Source organism: Triticum urartu, chromosome 1A (genome assembly GCF_056163025.1).
Source record: "Triticum urartu cultivar PI428250 chromosome 1A, HENAU_Tu73, whole genome shotgun sequence".
Taxonomy (NCBI): Eukaryota; Viridiplantae; Streptophyta; class Magnoliopsida; order Poales; family Poaceae; genus Triticum; species Triticum urartu.
Window position 1 is genome coordinate 565,295,061 of NC_141873.1, and position 19,381 is coordinate 565,314,441.

The 19,381-nt window shown below is 46.7% G+C and overlaps 3 protein-coding genes across 3 annotated transcripts; 1 reads left to right on the top strand and 2 right to left on the bottom strand.

Moving 5' to 3' along the window:
- Positions 1 to 290: 290 nt before the first annotated feature.
- LOC125529567 (large ribosomal subunit protein bL12c-like) lies at positions 291 to 1,067 on the top strand. Its single transcript, XM_048693973.2, has one exon. The coding sequence runs from the start codon at positions 386 to 388 to the stop codon at positions 917 to 919; it is 534 nt and encodes a 177-aa protein (XP_048549930.1). The 5' UTR covers positions 291 to 385; the 3' UTR covers positions 920 to 1,067.
- Positions 1,068 to 5,667: 4,600 nt separating this feature from the next.
- Positions 5,668 to 7,003, bottom strand: LOC125539247 (MYB-like transcription factor EOBII). The gene is made up of 2 exons (XM_048702659.2): positions 6,640 to 7,003; positions 5,668 to 6,553 (listed from the first exon to the last, which is right to left on the bottom strand). The coding sequence occupies exons 1-2, from the start codon at positions 6,842 to 6,844 to the stop codon at positions 6,009 to 6,011; spliced, it is 750 nt and encodes a 249-aa protein (XP_048558616.1). The 5' UTR covers positions 6,845 to 7,003; the 3' UTR covers positions 5,668 to 6,008.
- A 6,974-nt stretch (positions 7,004 to 13,977) lies between these two features.
- Positions 13,978 to 14,763, bottom strand: LOC147992803 (uncharacterized). Its single transcript, XM_087539145.1, has 3 exons — positions 14,431 to 14,763; positions 14,194 to 14,292; positions 13,978 to 14,124 (listed from the first exon to the last, which is right to left on the bottom strand). The coding sequence occupies exons 1-3, from the start codon at positions 14,761 to 14,763 to the stop codon at positions 13,978 to 13,980; spliced, it is 579 nt and encodes a 192-aa protein (XP_087395271.1).
- Positions 14,764 to 19,381: the final 4,618 nt, after the last annotated feature.

Sequence of the window (19,381 nt, forward strand, 5' to 3'; positions counted from 1 at the left end):
CATCATTCCAAGGGAACAAACAATATGCAGGGCGTCGATCAATTGCAGTCTCGCAAGTTACCCTTGCAAGATTCTTTTTTTGGATGCTATTAGCTGGGATGCTAGATTGATGTATGGATGTCATCTTCTTCCTTTTGCATGGATCGATTCTTTCTGCATGAATGGATTCTTGAACAAACTATAAGCATTCTGATCACCGTCCATTGCCGATCCGACGGTCAGAAATGTGCAGCTGTCGTGGCTAACGCACGTCACATTCGTTTCCTACGTGATGACACACCTTCTTATCTTATCTTCGCGCGCCTCTTTTCTTCCCCTCTGCCATTTCCAACTCCGAGCGCAGAGCAGAGCAGAGCATCAAGAAAGACTCAGCGCCACGGCGGCAATGGCTTCCACCGCTCTCTCCTCGGCCCTCTCCCTCCTCCACGCCAAGCCCGCCACCACCTCCCTGCCCCGGCCACACCCATTCTTCCCCATTCACGGTCACCGCCCCTCCGTCGCCGTCGCTTGCACCTCAACCGCCGCGGCCTCCCCGAAGGTGCTGGAGCTGGGGGACGCCATCGCGGGGCTGACCCTGGAGGAGGCGCGCGGGCTGGTGGACCACCTGCAGGAGCGCCTGGGCGTGTCGGCGGCCGCGTTCGCGCCCGCCGCCGCCGTGGCCGCCCCGTCCGGACCGGCGGCCGAGGCCGAGGCGCCCGCGGAGCAGACGGAGTTCGACGTGGTGATCGAGGAGGTGCCGAGCAGCGCCCGCATCGCGACCATCAAGGTGGTGCGCGCGCTGACCAACCTGGCGCTCAAGGACGCCAAGGACCTCATCGAGGGCCTCCCCAAGAAGCTCAAGGAGGCCGTCGGCAAGGACGAGGCCGAGGACGCCAAGAAGCAGCTCGAGGCCGTCGGCGCCAAGGTCACCGTCGCCTGACCTTGACCTTGCTGCTACTCCTACATTGCTACTAGGAATTCCATCATTTTACCAAAATTTTCCTTGTCGAAAAGACATTTTCTCTTGTGTAATTGTATCCGGCCAGTTGCAAGATCTTTGCGTCCTTTATATACTCTGTTTCTTGCTCTGTTTTTTGTATCTCCAGTACGACGCGTACCTGAATTCTGATGAATTCCGATGCTTCGTTTCAGAATTTTGATTAGATATGGTATGTAATTTTCTCGGGAGAGAATGCATTACGATATGTACTGGATGTTCTAGACATGGCCTGGTCGATGTAAAATGCAAGCCACTTGGAGTTCGATATACTCTGTGACTGAGTGACCAATGCACAGGTCAGGTGCAGGAATTGCAGAATAATTTCGCGAGCTCAACCGGTAACAATGCGATACGCCCTGACTGACCAATGCACTGAACGACATCCCGGTAGGATTGCTGTTTTCCAAGTATATTGATCAACCACAATATTTACTTTCATCAGAAAAACACACAATGTTTGCATGTACATAAAGGGGAACATAGGACATACCCAGCCTAAAATGGCGACTCATATCTAAAGAAGTAGCGACCTAACTACATTCTCACATTTCTTTTTTGATCTCATGACTTTTTATGCGATCGGAAAACGAATAGGGCATGTATAATGGCATTATCTTAGAAGTGACACATAGAAGTCTAAAAAAAAGGAGTGCCACGTAGAACCCTAAAAAGAAGGAGTGCCACGTAGAATAAATGCTGAGGTGGAGAAGAGAGAAAATATAAGAAAAGATTTGTCTTTTTATTTAAGAGATGATCTCTTAGCACAATATGTCTCACCATGTTTTTATGAATAGTTAGTTATCGAAAATAAGGCTAAGAATCCATTGTAGACATGTTTTTTTTTGTTATTTCAAAATTACATGCACATTTAAGATAAGACTGTCTTTTCAACCATTGTATATGCCCTTAGCAAGGCTGTCAGCTTCAAAATTGAAGTTCCGAGAGTCATGCACAAAAACAATATACTATTTTTTCATGAAATCCAAAAATTGGAAGACACGTTTTGTAAATGGATTTCAGTTATTTTTCAAAAATCCGAATGGAAGTTTCAATATTTGGAATAGTTCTTGTACTTATATGGGAATTTATTACATTGGTATAAATATTAAGGGAATACTTAATTTTTTAGTGAATATTTCTGAACTATATTGGAGAACTTCTTTCAAACAATGACACTTACTCCATTTTTCCAAATATGAATAAAATTATTTTTTTAAATAAAAAATATTTTGAAAATTCCATTTCAATTCAATGAAAATTGTAAAATTTCATACAAATTTGTGGATTATTTATTCTTTAATTTTTTTTACAAAACATATTCATAAATAATCATGCTTATTTTAGTCATATTTCATAAACATCTCACAAAGATTTCAGAAAATTTTAACGACTTCCATTATATTACTCCCTCCGTTCCTAAATATAAGTCTTTATAGAGATTCCACTATGGACTACATACAGATATATATAGACATGTTTTAGAGTATAGATCATTTACTCATTTTACTTCGTATGTAGTCCGTAGTGGAATCTCTAAAAAGACTTATACTCCCTCCGTTCCAAAATAGATGACTCAACTTTGTACTATCTTTATACGAAGTTGAGTCATCTATTTTGGAACGGAGGGAGTATTTAGGAAGGGAGTTAGTACGATCAAATTAAGTTATGCATGTGCATTAAAATTGTTTTCTATATTTTTGAACAACTTGGAATCTTTTGATTTTCTTTTTTTAGTGATTTGATTTTCTTTTCTTTCCTTCAAATGTGTTAATTATTTGAAATTTTAAGAAGTGATTTGGAGTATTACTGACAGGACTAGGTTTCTGTAAGCACGTTGCAAAATTTCTAAATCGGTACTAATATTAAGTAGAATGCATATCAAACTGAATAAAATATGTAGTAGTACTTCATAAAAAATTGAAATCAAACATTTGTAAAATCTTTTCTAACATTTTTGTACAAATTTGCAACTTTGCAAAAATTGAAACTTGTGCATTTACTAAATTGTAGCTCCAATGAAAAATTAATTACGAAGTGTACAACATAGATCGAATACAGAGCAATGCAGGAAAAATACATTGACGTATAGATAAGGAATTAGCAAAGAAAAAAAGAGATATATAGATAAGGAGTGTGAATCTCAAAGCAGCATTGACGGCTCTAATGTGCTTGCAAGAATTGAGTATTCGACCTTCAACACTTGATCTACAGTAGGTCTGAATTCATCCCAAAGACAGACAGCATTTCTTAGATTTGCCCAGCAAAATTAATTTAGCTCTAGCTTGAGACGAACCCAAGTGAAATTTCTCATGAGTTAATTACCCATGCAACACATACGAATAGCATATAGATAAAAATTCAACATATAGATAAAATTCATATGATACTAATAGCATAGTTCATCAAGCCCAACACTGTTAGAATTAAATCTGAGGCATACCATTGATCATCCGAGGACCAAGCAATCACACGAGCACGACATCGGGATTTGTTAATGAGGTTCACCGATATGGCTACATCCCCGGGGCTTAACTATGGGCGCTCCTCCCCGTGATACCGTCACAATACCGCACCCGGTCGCCCTGGACACCGGCACATTCCGCCGGCTTCCCCTGCGTTCCGGTGCTATTATGTTGGCATAGGTTACATCGTGTGTCTACCACCGCTATATATGAGAGGCCTAGGATACGAGTGTCCTATTTGGACACGACTCCACATCCTATGTAAACACAATACAACTCCTACTCCAACTGTAACATACCTTGTACACAATATTCGACACAACTCTAACAAACACCACAAACTAGTCCATACGATACAAATAATAAAAATAGATAAAAAAGATACTACAATGCAAACATAGTAAAAACTGCTCCTCGTTGTCGTCCTCCTCAGTGGTGTAGTCCGACGACAGAAACGTGTCATTCCACCGAGGATCATTGTCGTCAACGGTCAACACCGGTCCTAGGTCGCACTGCGCTAACGCCAGTGCCTTCCGCTCACGCTTGTCCGCCCGATCCGCAGCTCGCTTCGCCCTCCTCTCCGCCCAGAAGTCGTTCTCTCGGGCGACATCCTCGGGAAGCGCCGGCGGCACTCCGCCATGGCGTACTCGTCCGCCTCGGCGATGAGGAGGTGGCGCTCCCGCCTACGCTGGACGCGGCATTCCTCCTCGGTGACTAGCCGCGGCGGAGGCACGAGCTCCTGCACCTGCTCACACGTCCGGGCGGCGGAGAAGTTCATCTGCACTCGTGGCCTTCCGACGCGTTACTCCCCGCGTCGTACGCGCGGGCAGCCTCGTGGGCAGTCTCAATCATCCCGAGACCGAGACACACGTCACTGGAGCGGATCTCCGCGTAAAACATGCTGGAGGGGTGGGCGCGGACGCCGCGATAGCCGGAGCTGCTCCGGGCGCGCGGGGGCATTACGGCGGTGGGGGAGAAGGCGCGGCGGCATCGGGAGAAGGGCGTGGTGGTAGCGGGGGACGCTGGAGGCGAGGAATATGGGGGCGGCGGGGAAGAAGAAGGCGCTGGAGTGGCGGTTGGCGGGCTCGGGCGCGCGCGTTTTATAGAGCACGCCGGACGCCATGTGCCTGGGCGCTTTTCCGCGTGCACGTGATTTTTTTCCCGCGCGCCGGAATCTCCCGCGCCCGCTGGAGCGCACCAAACCGCTCCGCTAAACCATGCTTTGTCCCCGCGCGTGATGTATAGCGCGGCTGTTGGAGATGCTCTGAGCAAGGTTGTGAGCTTCAAAACTGAAGTTCCGAGATTCATGCACAAAAACAATATACCTTTTTCACCAAATCCAAAAACTGGAAGGCATAAGTTTTGCAAATGGATTTCAGTTATTTTTCAAAAATCTAAATGCAAGTTTCAATATTTGGAATAGTTTTTCTGCTTATATGGAAATCTATTATATTGGTATAAATATTAAGGGAAAAATTAAATTTTTAGTGAATATTTCTGAACTATATTGGAGAACTTCTTTCAAACAATCACACCTACTCTATTTTCCAAATATGAATAAAAATGATTTTTTGTGAAATAAAAAATAATTTTAAATTTCCATTTCAATTCTATGAAAATTGTAAATTTTCATACAAATGTGTGAATTATTTCGTTCTTTTAGAAAAGTTATAGAAGATATTCATAAGTAATGACGCTTATTTTAGTCATATTTCATAAACATCTCACAAAGTCTTCACAAATTTTTAATCACTTCCATATAATTCAATCAAATTATGTTAATCTTGTGCATTAAAAATGTTTTTTATTTTTTGAATGACTTGGAATCTTTTGATTTTCTTTTCTTTCCTTCAAATCTGTAAATTATTTGAAATTCTGAAGAAGTGATTGGAGTATTACCGACAAGACTAGGTTTCGGTAAGTGCATTTCAAAATTTCTGAATCAGTACTAAAATTAAGGGGAATGCATTTCAAACTGAATAAAATATGTAGGAGTACTTCATACAAAATTGAAATCAAATATTTGTAAAATCTTTCTAACATTTTCGTACAAATTTGCAACTTTGCAAAAATTGAAACTGTTCGTTTACTAAATTGTAGCTCCAACCAAAAATTAATTACGAAGTGTACAAACTAGATCGAATACGGAGCAATGCAGGAAAAATACGTTGACGTGTAGATAAGGAACTCGCAAAAAAAATGCATAGATAAGGAGTGTGAATCTCAAAGCAGCGTTCACGTCTCTAATGTGCATGCAAGAATTGTGTTTTCGACCTTCAACACTTGATCTACAGTAGGTCTGAACTCATCCCAAAGACAGCTAGCATTTTTCAGATTTGCCCAGCAAAATTAATTTAGCTCTGGCTTGAGACGAACTCAAGTGAAATTTCAGTGAAACGGCTAAGTTAATTACTCATGCACAATATAAATTAGTCGCCGTAAGAATTCAGTTGAAATTTTAGTGAAGCCGGCACGCTTTGTTCTAGCAAACGAATCCAACTCACTCACACACCGATATGGATATCTATCTATACACGCGGCACAAGGCGCAAGAGCATCCGTCGCATTCAGTAGTCGCCGTGGAGCGACGGCACCGTGGGCCAGAACTCCTCGAGGCCCCAGAAGTTGTCACCCGCCACCGCCGCCGCCTGCAAAAACTCCGGCGGCACGCCACCGTCCATGTCTCCGGCACACGCGGCACCCCCACCTCCTTGCACGGCGTAGCCAAGCTGGTGATCACCCCAGTCGCCTGGCTGCGTCGCCGCCGTGACGACGTCGTAGTGCGGCATGGCGCCCGGCCGGCCCACGGAGTTGCTGCTGCTGCTCTGGGACTCGGTCACCGCCGTCGAGCTCGGAAGCTGGCACCCGGTGCTGTCGCTGGCGGTGGCGCCGCCGCTGCGCTTCTTCTGTATCTTGGTCCTCCAGAAGTTCTTGATCTCGTTGTCGGTCCGGCCGGGGAGGTGCCTGGCGATCTTGGACCACCGGTTGCCCCACCTGGCCTGCAGCTCCACGATGAGCAGGTGCTCCTCCGGCGTGATGTTGCCGCGCCGCACGTCGGGGCGCAGGTAGTTGAGCCACCGCAGCCGGCAGCTCTTCCCCGTCCGGTTCAGCCCTGCATACATGACATGTACTGCTACATAATTTGCTCTCACACACACGTACTACTTGCACCGCCATGCACGGCTGGGAGATACTCACCGGCAGCGCGGGCGAGGCTGTTCCACGCGCCCTCGCCGTTGGCGGCGACGTAGTTGGCGAGGACGAGGTCCTCCTCCATGGTCCAGGGCCCCTTCCTCACCGCCGGCTCCGCGCACTGCATGGTCCTCCTCCTCCCCTCCGGCGCGCGCGTACCGGACCTGCGGCGTAACGCGGTCGCCAGCGTAAACACGGCGGCGTTTCGCATATATAGTCGGGGCCTGGGCGGGCGGCGACGTGAGGGGGGCACTTCGGCACGCCTAACTCGGAAAGGCGCCGGCGGGAGCTCCCGAAGCGGCCATGTCGATGACGTGTCACGCGCTGATTAGCGTGCACCGCTTTCCTTCGCAACTGATAATGCCCGCTTCTTCCTCTCTTCGCCCTGTAATATGGTTTGGTTTGGGTTCGCACGTGCGTATTAACTCCCGCAGCCGCACATTATCTTAATGCGCGCTTGTTGCAGGAGGAGGGGTGCCAGCTGTGGTCCACTTTGGTTTTCGATTAAGAGTTGATCGTTTTGTTAAGTTTCTTGTAGGGCGATCCTTTTATTGTTGTTGATTGTTGGTTTTAAAATAGCTAACCAGTCTTGCTCGCTGGTGGTGATCGTTTTATTAACTTGGGTGGTTAATCATCACTTTTCCTCTCAACCCTAGCCGCCGCCACGGCCCCAGCCCCGCTCCTCTTCCCCGTCCGGCACAAGACGAGTGGGGACCCATCTGTCTCTTTTTATTTTTTCTTAGGTTTTTGTTTATCTCATTATATTGATCAGGTGGTGGCCGATGGCGTGTTGAAATAAGGTCTTTTCGGTCTCTCCCTACCTCGATGATGTCCGATCCGCCGCCGGCAGAGCGCCTCTGAGAATTTGTATCCCCGGATCTGTTGGTACCCCTTAAAAAAAGATGTATTGATTTCTTAGTTCATGTGCCTTTCAAGGGGAGCTATTGTCTGGCTATTGGTGTGGTGACTTCAACATCTTCTTCCATGTTATTTCTGCGGCTTGCCCTGACTTCTCCAACCATCTAGACTGATGGTGATGGATTGCAAGCCGATTCTGCGTGGGGTGATGCTCCAACCAATGTTGCTTCAGCAATTTATAGATCTTGTCTCAAGGGACGAGTGACTACCGCGGGCTTCAAAACTTGGTATGAAGAGGGTGTTTGCAGGTGTCATTGTCTCTAATGTTGGTTCAATGTAATTTTCAATTTCTGACGAAGGGTGTACAATTGGAGGAAGAAGAAGACTAGTATGCTTTTCAATTGACTTTATCTTTTACATGCCCTTCTACGTCCAGTTGTCTATCCGTTGCACCACCTCTTGTTTTTCTCGATATTAATTAGATCTTTGTGTGTCTTTGTAAAAAAACCGTGTGGTTAATGGCGTGGTGTGTCTCGATCTCCACCCGACTGTCGAAAATATTGGCTATGAACAATTCTAAGAACAATTAAGTGCATACAAATGGGCCCACCTATGCTATGAACAATTTGAAGAACAATTAAGTGCATACAAATTGGCCAACCTATTAAACACACGTATGAGTTTTCTTTTGCGGTTCAGTTAAATCGCTCTTCACCACTATACGACTAGTCTTCTTCTTCCAGAAGTTTTCTAAGGTAGAATAAATTAGGTTGCACAAAAAATTGCACATATTTACAAGATGCAAGAATAAGCAGATACTAATTTTGACATTCTACACACATATTGCATAGCACCCGTGCATCTATTTACACACACCCAATCACCCATAGATACACAAATTGACTAAAAAAGAAGAAATCAAACACACATGAAAATGGAAAGAAACGACTAAACTAGAAGAAATGCAGGTGACCTCCAATAACGAAGGACCACAATAGCTTGTGAAAGGTCGCCAGGGATGGCATTTCCGAACGGCTAGGGGTGGTATTTTATATGGCTGACCGTGGCATTTTTCAAAACCTCCATTGCAGTTTGTTTAACTTGCAGGTAGTTTTTTGTGAAAACTTCCACCGTTTGATTTGGGTGCGTTCGCTGAGATCCCATCCCCAGCAAACGTTTGCCAGATACCATTCTCCATAACAAAAGCATCATACACATTGTATACATATAAATTCCCCTCCTCGGATTCAATAAATAAATCTCCTCCTCCTCGGATGCACTATTCAAAAATTGGTAATACTCTATTTTTTTGAAAGAAAATGCTAGTACTTCCTCCGTCACGGTTTAGAGGTTCTTTGTGAGATGTAGAGGCCTCAGGTTATATGCGAGCCATGGTCACAGCTAGCCGCGCGCATGAATTGTGGGTTGATTTGGTTCATGATGCTGCGCATTAACTGGCTCTTATCTTGGTTCTTCTAGCATGCTTGTCTTGAGACTTGAGGTGTCGAAGTAAGTACTTAGTAGTGCAATTGTTCATGCAAATGACTGAGGACACTCATGGGAATCTTGTTTTTCTGGATGGTAACTATGAACTAATTATAGGGTGGAGATGCTGTTAGTCAGATCGTTTCTGGAGTACAAATTAGTGCATCTGGATTTCTCCCATGGACATATTATTGTCCCGCACGGCGAGGCAGGATGATAACAAAGGGAGTACAAATTAGTACAGATGCATGTATGATGTGTTCATTTGGTTCATGATGTTGTGTTAATTGGCTATTCTCTTCGTTATAGTAGCATGATGAGCCCTAGGTGTTGAAATTAGATGTGCCATTGTTCATCCAGATGACTATGGGTACTCATGGAAATGCTGGTTTTTGGATGATAACTATGAATTACAGTATGTGCTTCTCATGTCACAGCTAATGGAACTGAAGCCTAAACCTCTTGAAAACTGAGATGATCAGTTCGTGCGGCCCTGGATGGATGTCCTGGTCAACATGCCTACTGAATGGAAGAATGGGCGCCAGGTTGGCCAGAGTGGAATTGATTGAAGGAGCAACCGTCAGACTTTCTCCCGCAGAAGGTTTTTCCTTTGTGAAACAGTAGAACGTAGAATGCCATTGTGGAGTTTCCAAAGGACTGGGTTGGTTTTAAAATGCAATTACCTTTGAAGATCACTTTCAGGAAGAATGATGTCAAACAGGACTGGAATGCAAAGAAGTATCGGGTCTCACAGATGTTTGGATGGTCGCAAGAGCTGATGATCTAAGCTCTTATGAGGTGATAAGGGTCTATTTGCAGAAAAATGTTGATCTGAAAACTGTCGGTGATCTTCAGCATGAAGGAAGATATAAAGTTGACAAGTTTGTATCCAATTTGGCCACTGAAACTGAGGTTAAAGACAAAAAACATTGAAGCACCTGGATGCAAGTACAAGGATACAAGTGCATCAATTGGCAAGATGATGGAGCAAAAGGAGCAGCTGCTCCACTCTTACAATGAAAGTTTGTGTTGATCTCTTGAGCTGCACTACTTATATGGTCCGCTATGTTCTAACTGCTAGCATATGTGCATTTGTTTCCTCTTAGCATAGTTAGAGCTTTCAGCTGTTTAACCCCTCTCTCTCTCTCTCTCTCTCTCTCTCTCTCTCTCTCTCTCTCTCTCTCTCTCTCCCTCCAAAATGCAGGAACTGGACTAAAGATCCAAGAAGCTTGGTGAGCTAGATGCTCAAAGTAACTCTGAAAGAAAAAGGTGTGTGATCTTGAACAAGAGTAGGTATCTTGCCCCTTAGTACTATGCATATAGCTTACTTTATGCTGTTGTGGTGTCAACACAGAACACAAATTAAAACAAAACATCTTAAGATGGTAGCGTTGGAGCAACAGAGTGCCGAGGAAACTGCGCGGCAGCTTGTGGAAAAACACAAGGTTTGTCTCTCTTGATTGCTGTTTCATTTGAGTTTTGTATTTGAGGAAGCTAATTTATGTGTCTTATGTGTTAAAAAGCAGAGGAAGAAACAGTCTGCTCTAGATAAGATTCTCAAGTTAGAACAACAATTGAATGTCAAAAGCAGAAGCCTGAGTTCAAAAAACAGTTGCAGTGCAAACTGGAAGTAATGAAGCATATGCCAGGTCAAAGAAGATAGACCAACTTCGTGAGGAGCTGCAAGAAATGGAGTCACACAGCTAGAGTGTTGTCAAGGATCAGAAGAGAAACGATGAGCTACAAGATGCTCGTAAGGAGCTGATATATGTAAGTAACCTCATTGATGACCATTTCTCCTGTGTTATTTATGTGTCATCTGTGAATGATGACATGTATGCTCGTATTGATGTGGCATAACGTAGGTACCTTCCACTCTTGCGGCCCATGGTAACCTAGTCGCTAAGACCATCTCTATTTTCTTATTTAACCAGAATTTACCTGCCACAGTTGTGTCCCATGGTAATCTAGTCGCTAAGACGATCTCTATTTTCTTATTTAACTAGCATTTTATTTCAGCCCTGGGAGCTGCGCAGAATGGGTTTGGTTGGATGTGAGGTATTGGGCGCTTGTTTTATTGGGTGTCATGTGATACGACTTGTGCTACTTTCAGTTGGGAGCTTAGAATGTTATCTCCAGCATTCAGCGAGAGAGCGCCGCCTAGTCATTAATCCTGTATTTTGTCTTTTCCCAAATTTAACTGGTGTGTATACATGGTGTTCAATAGTGAACGTTTGCTAACTATGAAAACATGTGCTTAGATACCTGAATTGGGGTAGCAGCATAATACTCCATACTAACACCATATATGCACATACTGAAAAAGAAGACCATCATGTATATTATTTGTCAGCTGGGATTTATATGGTCTGAAATGACGATTGGCACATGTGGCATTAAATATTATTCGGTGCTACGTGTGCCATGTTATCTTCTAAACTACATTGTCATTTCGCCCTATACAATTGAGCTATCAATACCAAAATTGTCACATAGCTTACCATGATAGTGGCATTGTTCTATAGATGTCATGATTTGGATAGTGTTAGTGCCATTTAAGTTTATACTTACAATCATTATGTAACGGTGCTTGTTAATGCTACTTCTCAGGATTAATCCTTTTTTTAAAAGTCTCAGGATTAATCTTACTTTTGATCTGTTGCACTGAATGCTTTGCAGGGCTTGCTCGAACTTACAACTGGCCGATCAGCAATTGTAGACATCAAAGGAATGGGTGTGCTTGACCCAAAAGCATTCACAAATGCTTGCAAAGGGAAATTCTGACAAGATACAAAACTTACTGCTACTCTGCCGCTATTCTTTGTTCAAAGTGGGTGCTAACTGGCACCTTTTTCAGGGTTGCCGCTATTGATGGCAAAGAGAAGGTACGTATATCTTTACTATTGCTTTTTTTTCGAAAAGGAAGGACTCCCCGGCCTCTGCATCAGAACGATGCATACGGCTATCTTATTAAACCAAAAAAAAGTTTCAACAAGGTCTCAAAGTCTCCAACTGAAAAGTAAACAAAGCTCACACAGAGCCAAAATGGGCTAGAAACACAAACTAGCCAAATAAAGGACGCCACACCCGGCCGGCAAAAAAAAAATAGGTAAACTAATTGCCTATCCTATTACATGATCGCCATCCAAACCGGTTGAAGATATCCCGAGCTACCATCTCCCAGCGGATAGATCCAGTAACCAAACGCTCTCTGGCCTCCGTCAGAGTGAGTAGCGACCACAAACGGATCAACGCCGTGGCTCTGAAAATAACCTGCAAAAAATGAATGTGTGTTGTCCTGTTAAAAACCAAATCATTTCTGCAATTCCAGAGCGCCCACATCAATGCACAGACTCCTACACGAATATGTCTCGCTAACTCGGGCTCTACCCCGTTAAGCCACGTTCCAAATAACGTGTTGACTGAACTCGGTGGAGTAATATTAAAAGCAATATGGATCGTCCTCCATAAAGCTTTAGCTAGCGGGCAATCAAGAAAAAGGTGCTTGATCATTTCATCCCGATCACAGAAACTACACCTAGTAGGTCCTATCCAATTACGCTTTGTCAAGTTGTCCTTGGTTAAAATAACTTGTTTATGGAGAAACCACATAAACACTTTGATTTTCAAAGGGACTTTGACAGCCCAAACATGTTTGGAACTAGGGATCGAGCTTGAATTGATAACATCAACATACATTGATTGAACAGTAAAAACTCCAGACCTAGTAAGCTGCCAGCGTAATTCATCGTGTTGTTGGGAAAGTTGAATGTCCATCAATCTTCTTACTAGATGTAGCCATTCTTCCCAACGATTACCCACTAATGCCCTTCTGAACTGAATATTAAGGGGGATCGATTGTAATATCGTTGCAACAAAAATCTCATGTCTTTGAACTATACGATACAAAGACGGGTATTGGATGACTAAGGGTGCCTCTCCGAGCCAAGTATTCTCCCAGAATCGCGTACTGGCACCGTCACCAACAATATACTTTGTCCTCTTAAACAAGGAAAGCTTTACTTTCATAAGCCCTTTCCAAAAGGATGAATCAGTCGGTCTTACTGTCACCTGAGACAAAGTTTTGGTTTGAAGGTACTTGCTACGGAGGATTTGCGCCCAAGTGGTGTCAGTCCCACTTGATAACTTCCACAACCACTTGCTGAGAAGATATCTGTTCTTAACTTCAAGATTCTCAATACCAAGACCCCATTGGTCTTTCGGTCTACAGATGATATCCTATTTGGCTAACCGGTATTTTCTTTTTAGCTCATCACCTTGCCAAAAGAAACACGATCTATAGAAGTCCAGTCTTTTCCTAACTCCAACTAGGACTTCGAAGAAAGATAAAAGAAACATAGGCATACTGGTGAGAACCGAATTTATCAGAATCAACTGGCCTCCGTATGACATAAGCTTGCCCTTCCAGCAACTCAGCTTCTTTTCAAATCGATCCTCGATGCACTTCCACTCTCTGTTTGTCAGCTTACGATGGTGGATTGGTATTCCTAAGTAGGTGAAAGGCAAAGCCCTCAAATTACACCCAAACAATTGCCTATAAGCCTCTTGTACATCATTGGCTCTACCAAAGCAGAACAACTCGCTTTTGTGAAAGTTAATTTTTAACTCGGTCAATTATTCAAATAAGCATAACACCAGCTTCATATTTCTCGCTTTTGCCAAGTCATGCTCCATAAAGATGATTGTATCATCAGCGTACTGGAGGATGGACACACTGCCATCAACGAGATGAGGTACCAGGCCACCCACTTGACCAGCCTCCTTCACCCTTCCTATCAGAATTGCCAACATATCCACTACAATGTTGAACAAAATAGGGGACATCGGATCCCCTTGTCGCAGGCCCTTTTGTCTCTGGAAATAATGACTGATCTTGTCATTCACTTTGATTCCAACACTCCCTTTTTGCGTATATGATTCCACCTGGCGTCGCCAGATTTCATCAAAGCCTTTCATACGCAACGCCTGCTGTAGGAATGGCTATTTTACTTTATCGTACGCTTTCTCGAAATCCACCTTAAAGATGACTCCATCCAATTTTTTCGAGTGAATTTCATGGAGCGTTTCATGCAGGACCACCACCCCTTCTAGGATGTTTCTGTCTAGCATGAAAGCAGTTTGGGAATGCTGCACCACAGAATGCGCAATCTACGTGAGCCGATTAGTCCCAACCTTGGTGAAAATTTTGAAACTAACATTGAGAAGGCAGATCAGCCTAAACTGCTCGATTCTCACAGCATCCGTTTTCTTAGGGAGCAGTGTTATTGTTCCAAAATTTAAGTGAAATAACTGAAGCTGCATAGAGAAAAGAACGTGAAACATTGGAAGTAAATCCCCCTTAATAATGTGCCAACATCTTTTGTAAAACTCCGCCGGGAATCCATCCCGCCCAGGAGCCTTATTGTTTTTCATTTGCGCTATAGCATCAAACACCTCCTTCTCCGAGAAAGGGGCAACCAGAATATCATTATCATGAGTAGTTAGTTGAGGCACATCCTCAATCCTAGACTCATCGAGGGATACACAACTATCCTTCGGAGGTCCAAATAACTTCTTGTAATACTCGGTGATGTAAATTTTCAGGTTGTCCTGCCCTACAATCGTTCCTTCATCTTGCTCAAGCTGAAAGATTCTCTTCTTTCTGTGCTTACCATTAGCAATCAAGTGAAAGAATTGAGTGTTAGCGTCCCCCTGGATCACTCTACGAACCTTAGCCCGCAACGCCCACTTCAATTCTTCTTCGCGGAGAAGTTCTTTCAACCTCATCTCCGCATCTAGCTTAATCTAGAGCTCTGCAGATTGCAAAATCGTGGATTCGGCTTTTATATCTAGGGACTGAATCAGAGAAAGGAGCCTTTCCTTTTCAACTTTATAAACCCCACTAAGGTGTTTAGCCCATCCCCGTAGGAAACTTCTCAAATGCCTAATCTTGTTCTGCCAACGCTGGACAGAGGTCATACCTCCTGCATCTTTAGCCCATTCCCTGGCAACCATATCCAAGAAACCTTCTCGTTCAAACCATGCAAGTTCGAAAGAAAAGGTGTTTTTGTTTTCCACGTGGTTTGGCTCACCTGAGTCCACGAATAAAGGTGTGTTATCCGAGATTCCGCGCGAGAGAGCCTGGACCGTTACGAGAGGAAACTTCTGTTCCCACTCGACACTCGCGAGAACTCGTTCCAGCTTCTCATACGTCGGGTTTGGCAAAGCATTAGCCTAGGTAAACTTTCTACCAGAGAGCTCTATCTCTTTCAGATCCAAGCTTTCAGTAATGGTATTGAACATAAACGACCATCTGCCGTCAAAATTATCATTATTCTTTTCATCTCTCCTCCTTATGATGTTGAAGTCACCCCAACCAAAATTGGGAGCTGCTCGGATCCGCAAATTCGAACCAGGTCCGCCAAAAACTCCGATTTAAGCTCGGGTTGCGCGGCACCATACACCGCCACCAGAGCCCAGTTAGACCCATCAGCTTTGGACCTGACCCGAAATTTAACTGCGAAGTCACCCATCACTACACTTCAGACTTCCAGCGAATCGCATCTCACTCCAAGCAAGATCCCACCCGATCTTCCTCGCGGAGGAAGGCAATGCCAATCAAAATCGACACCACCCGATAAAGTGTTGAGAAACTGGGGCGCAAAATTATCCCTACCAGTTTCAGAGAGAGCAATGAAATCTAATCGATGCTCAAGAGATGCCTCAGCAAGAAACCTTCTTTTAGCCAAGTCCTTCAGACCTCTGCTATTCCAAAAGATTTCTTTCATATGTCATCATGAAATTTTTTTGGCCGTTCGAATCCTAGCACTCCTACGAACCGCGGAAGCAGGATAAACCTTCCGCTTTCACTTGCGCTTGGGTTTACTATGGTCCTCCATCCGGTCCTCATAACCGGGGTCAGTTGGTCTTGCTACTGCATCCTCTAGAACTACATCCTCTTCCTGAGATTCAAGAGTGGATGGTGCAAGATCCGCACAAAAATTATCGAGCACTCTTACCCCTAACGCATCAATCTCTGCATCATTTATAGGTTTTACTGCTGCTAGGTTTCGAATTGTTTCTAAAGCGCGTTCCCCTTCCAAATCTAGAAGATCATTAACCGAGTTAGAAATTTCACTATTAGTACTCGCTAGCAAAACTCCTAACTGGTTGGCATTATTAATAATTTCATCTTTAGAAAAATGCAATATAGAATTAGACATGTTGACTGACATACCAGTGATGACCTCAATGTCACGAAGCTTGGCCGCCCTCATAGCGCACCTCTGCTGCATGTCATCAACCTCCGGGTGGTCCTGGAGACGAGAACTCATCCGTCGCCCCGCAGAGACCGGGTCGGGGATCCCAACAAAGGCAATGACCTCCTCCCAAGTTACCGGAGGAGGCGGCGGAGAGCTCCCAAGCCCCACGGACGGGAAACCGGGGGAGGGAAGCGCGGGCGCCGCCTGCTCGAACACTCCCCCCGCCCCAACCCTCTGGCTTGAGGGCGTCGCTGTCCTGACTGCCGAAGGAGGAGGATGGGTCAAGGCCACCTGCCCCAGACCCCCACCCAGCACCACTAGAGAAGCGGCCGCTCTAGCCGCCACCGTAGGAGAAGGAACCGGGTCCACCTGACCCAGACGGCCTCCCCCACGACCGGCCATCATCGGTGTCACCGGCGTCTCCGGCACCAGGATAGGAGGAGAAGAGGTCGAGGCCACCTGCCCCGGACTCCCCTCCCAGGCACAACCTCCGAAGCAGACGACGTCTCCCAGCCCGAGACCACTGGGGGAGCGGGGGAAAGCGAAACCACCTGAGGCTCCATCTCCCCACCCCCACCAAGGTCGTCGCCGAGTGCGTCTCCATCAAGCCTCCCACCACAGGACTATCAACAGCATCAAACTCCAACACCGGAAGCGTGCACTCAAAAACATCATCAGATTCCACCCGGTCGCTCCAAAGTCTGGGAGGGGCAGACACTGGCTCAAAGGACCCAAACCACAAAGTACTCATCGGCACCGACGGAGCTGGGGCCGGCTCCACCCTGGGCCCATCCTCGGGCAACTGAGCAACAGGTCCCGGTCCGTTGGACCTCTCTCGTCCAGCCTCATCAGTCGGGTCCTCACTAGCACCCGCGTTGTCGTCACCTTCATGCATATCCACATCAGTCCCATTAACCGCCTCGGCAAACAACTCTGCATCCTCAAACTCAATCTCAAGAGGAAACACCTCTCCCCTATAAGTCCAGTTGACCACATCCGGGATGAACTCAATGTCCAGAACACTCACTAGGAGTCGGGCCATCCCATGGGCGTGAGTGAATGCCATATCCACTTTCTCAGTTTTTCCGACCATAATACCCAGACTAGCCACAACTTGAGCATCTGTCAAAGGCTCAGAGGGAGCCCCAGAAAACCGTAGCCACACCTGAGTGAGCGGCTTTCCCTTAGGTTCCACCTTCTTCTACTCGTGAAATTCCAAAATGCATTTAGTACCAGGGACCTTGCACAACCCAAAGCTCATCAACCTTTGCAAATCATCCACCGTTGGGAAATCAACCCTAAACACACTGTCCTTAATATGGACAAGCTCCCACTGAAAATCACCTGGAGCCAGTTCCTGAAGTCTCTGCACAATCTGAGCCTCAAAAACCACTCCCTGGGTAGCTTTCACAATTCCAGTCATCAAGCTCTGCGTCTCTACCAGAATTCTCTCGCAGCCGGGGACTTAAAGAACATCAGCTCAGCACAATATACTCCATACATCGTAAGAGCTGGAACCTGATCACGCAGAAGCGGGCAATCCCCTGTGGCATGTGCTGGCTTACCACACGAATCGCCCAGCTCCGCCACGCACTCAGCAATGAAATGACCCTTCTCGCCACATCGATAGGAAAGCATCTTCTCCTTCTTACGCGCCCACTTGGACGCTCTCTCAGACTCTGACTTGTCACCTGCCTCAGCAGAAACACCAGTAGCAGGAACCTCCATGTTGGCCAAAGCCGTCACTGCCTCCATCGCCTGGCTAGGCAGTTCGGTCAACTGAACGGGATCGGCCGCCACATCAGTAGTCTGTTGGTCAACAACGACCGATGGCGGAGGCTGTCTGCGGTACCGACCATGACCACCACGATGACCATGGTAGCCACCTCTCTGCCGATAGTCTGGGCCAGAAGCTCCCTCGACAAAACCACCCGGAGGTTCCAAGAAATGGTCTCTCAGCAGAACCATCACTCTGCCAGGCATAACCACGTCCACCTCCCGTAGACGACAATCCACGGTTCTGGCCATCCCCATAAGCATCACATCCATCGTCCCCCCACTGTCCATGGGGCGGTTCATTGGACTCTCTAGCAACCATGTTCTACCTCGTCTGCGTTGGGCCCGGTCGTTTTTGCATCGGCCTCATGACGTAGTGCGGCGGTGGCGCGGCACGAGGCTGCGGCGGAGCAGCACCACGCCCCCAGCCGCAGGTATCGGTGGCCTCGCCGGAGCAACGCCGCTCCCCACCATAGCATTAGCCGGCGCGGGAGGCCGAGGTCCACCACGCCGACCGCCGGCGACACCCCGCCGTCAGCGTAGGTCGCAGGCCGAGCGGAGCTCCCCATCCAGCAATCCTCGGGCCCTGAAGCGGTGGCCAAGAACCAAGGCCTGACCCGCCCCGACCCGAGCCGGTAGCATCAACCGGAGTCGGCGGTCTCAAGCCGTTCGCTCCACCACCCCAAGCCACGACAGTGGGGTTTGCACCGGCCAGTGCCGGCGGTCGCGGCACAGCCTGCACCGCGCCCCCACGTCCAGCCCCAGCCGCTGGCAGCGTTGGAGTGGCGCGGCCGGTTCCCGGCAGCGTAGCCGCCCCACCGCGGCCAGCACCACCCGCGGCAGCGTTTTTGCCTGGCGGTGCGGCTGACCCGCGGCTAGCCATAGCCGGGAAGGCGGGGATGCACCGAGCTCTACCAGGCCCACACGCTCGGAACCCTCGCTTGCCGCGCCTCGGAACCCTAGACCGAGCAGATGTCAACGAACACAGAGGAAAAGTGATCGAACGAGTGCATGGGGCGGCGCAGCGTGGAGGAATAGCGGTCGGGTTAGCCTGGGCCACATACCCAGCTAACCCCGGCCCGTCTATGCTCTGGCCCAACTCACCCAGAGCCGGCCCAACTGCACACGCTCCCAGCTCGCGGCCCAAAAGGCAATTCAAATGCAGCGCCCGCTTAGCGGAGACCCCGATCGCCTGAGCCGCCGACGATGATGCCATAGCCGCCGCCGGCACCCTAGACGCGATATGCCGGCGCGCATTCTTCCTTCTCTTAACTGTGATCCATGATTCCGGCCTAATCAAATCGAAAAGAGTAAGATTTGGAAGACTTACCTTCGGGAGAGGACCTTTCCATGGTCTGACTGTCGTC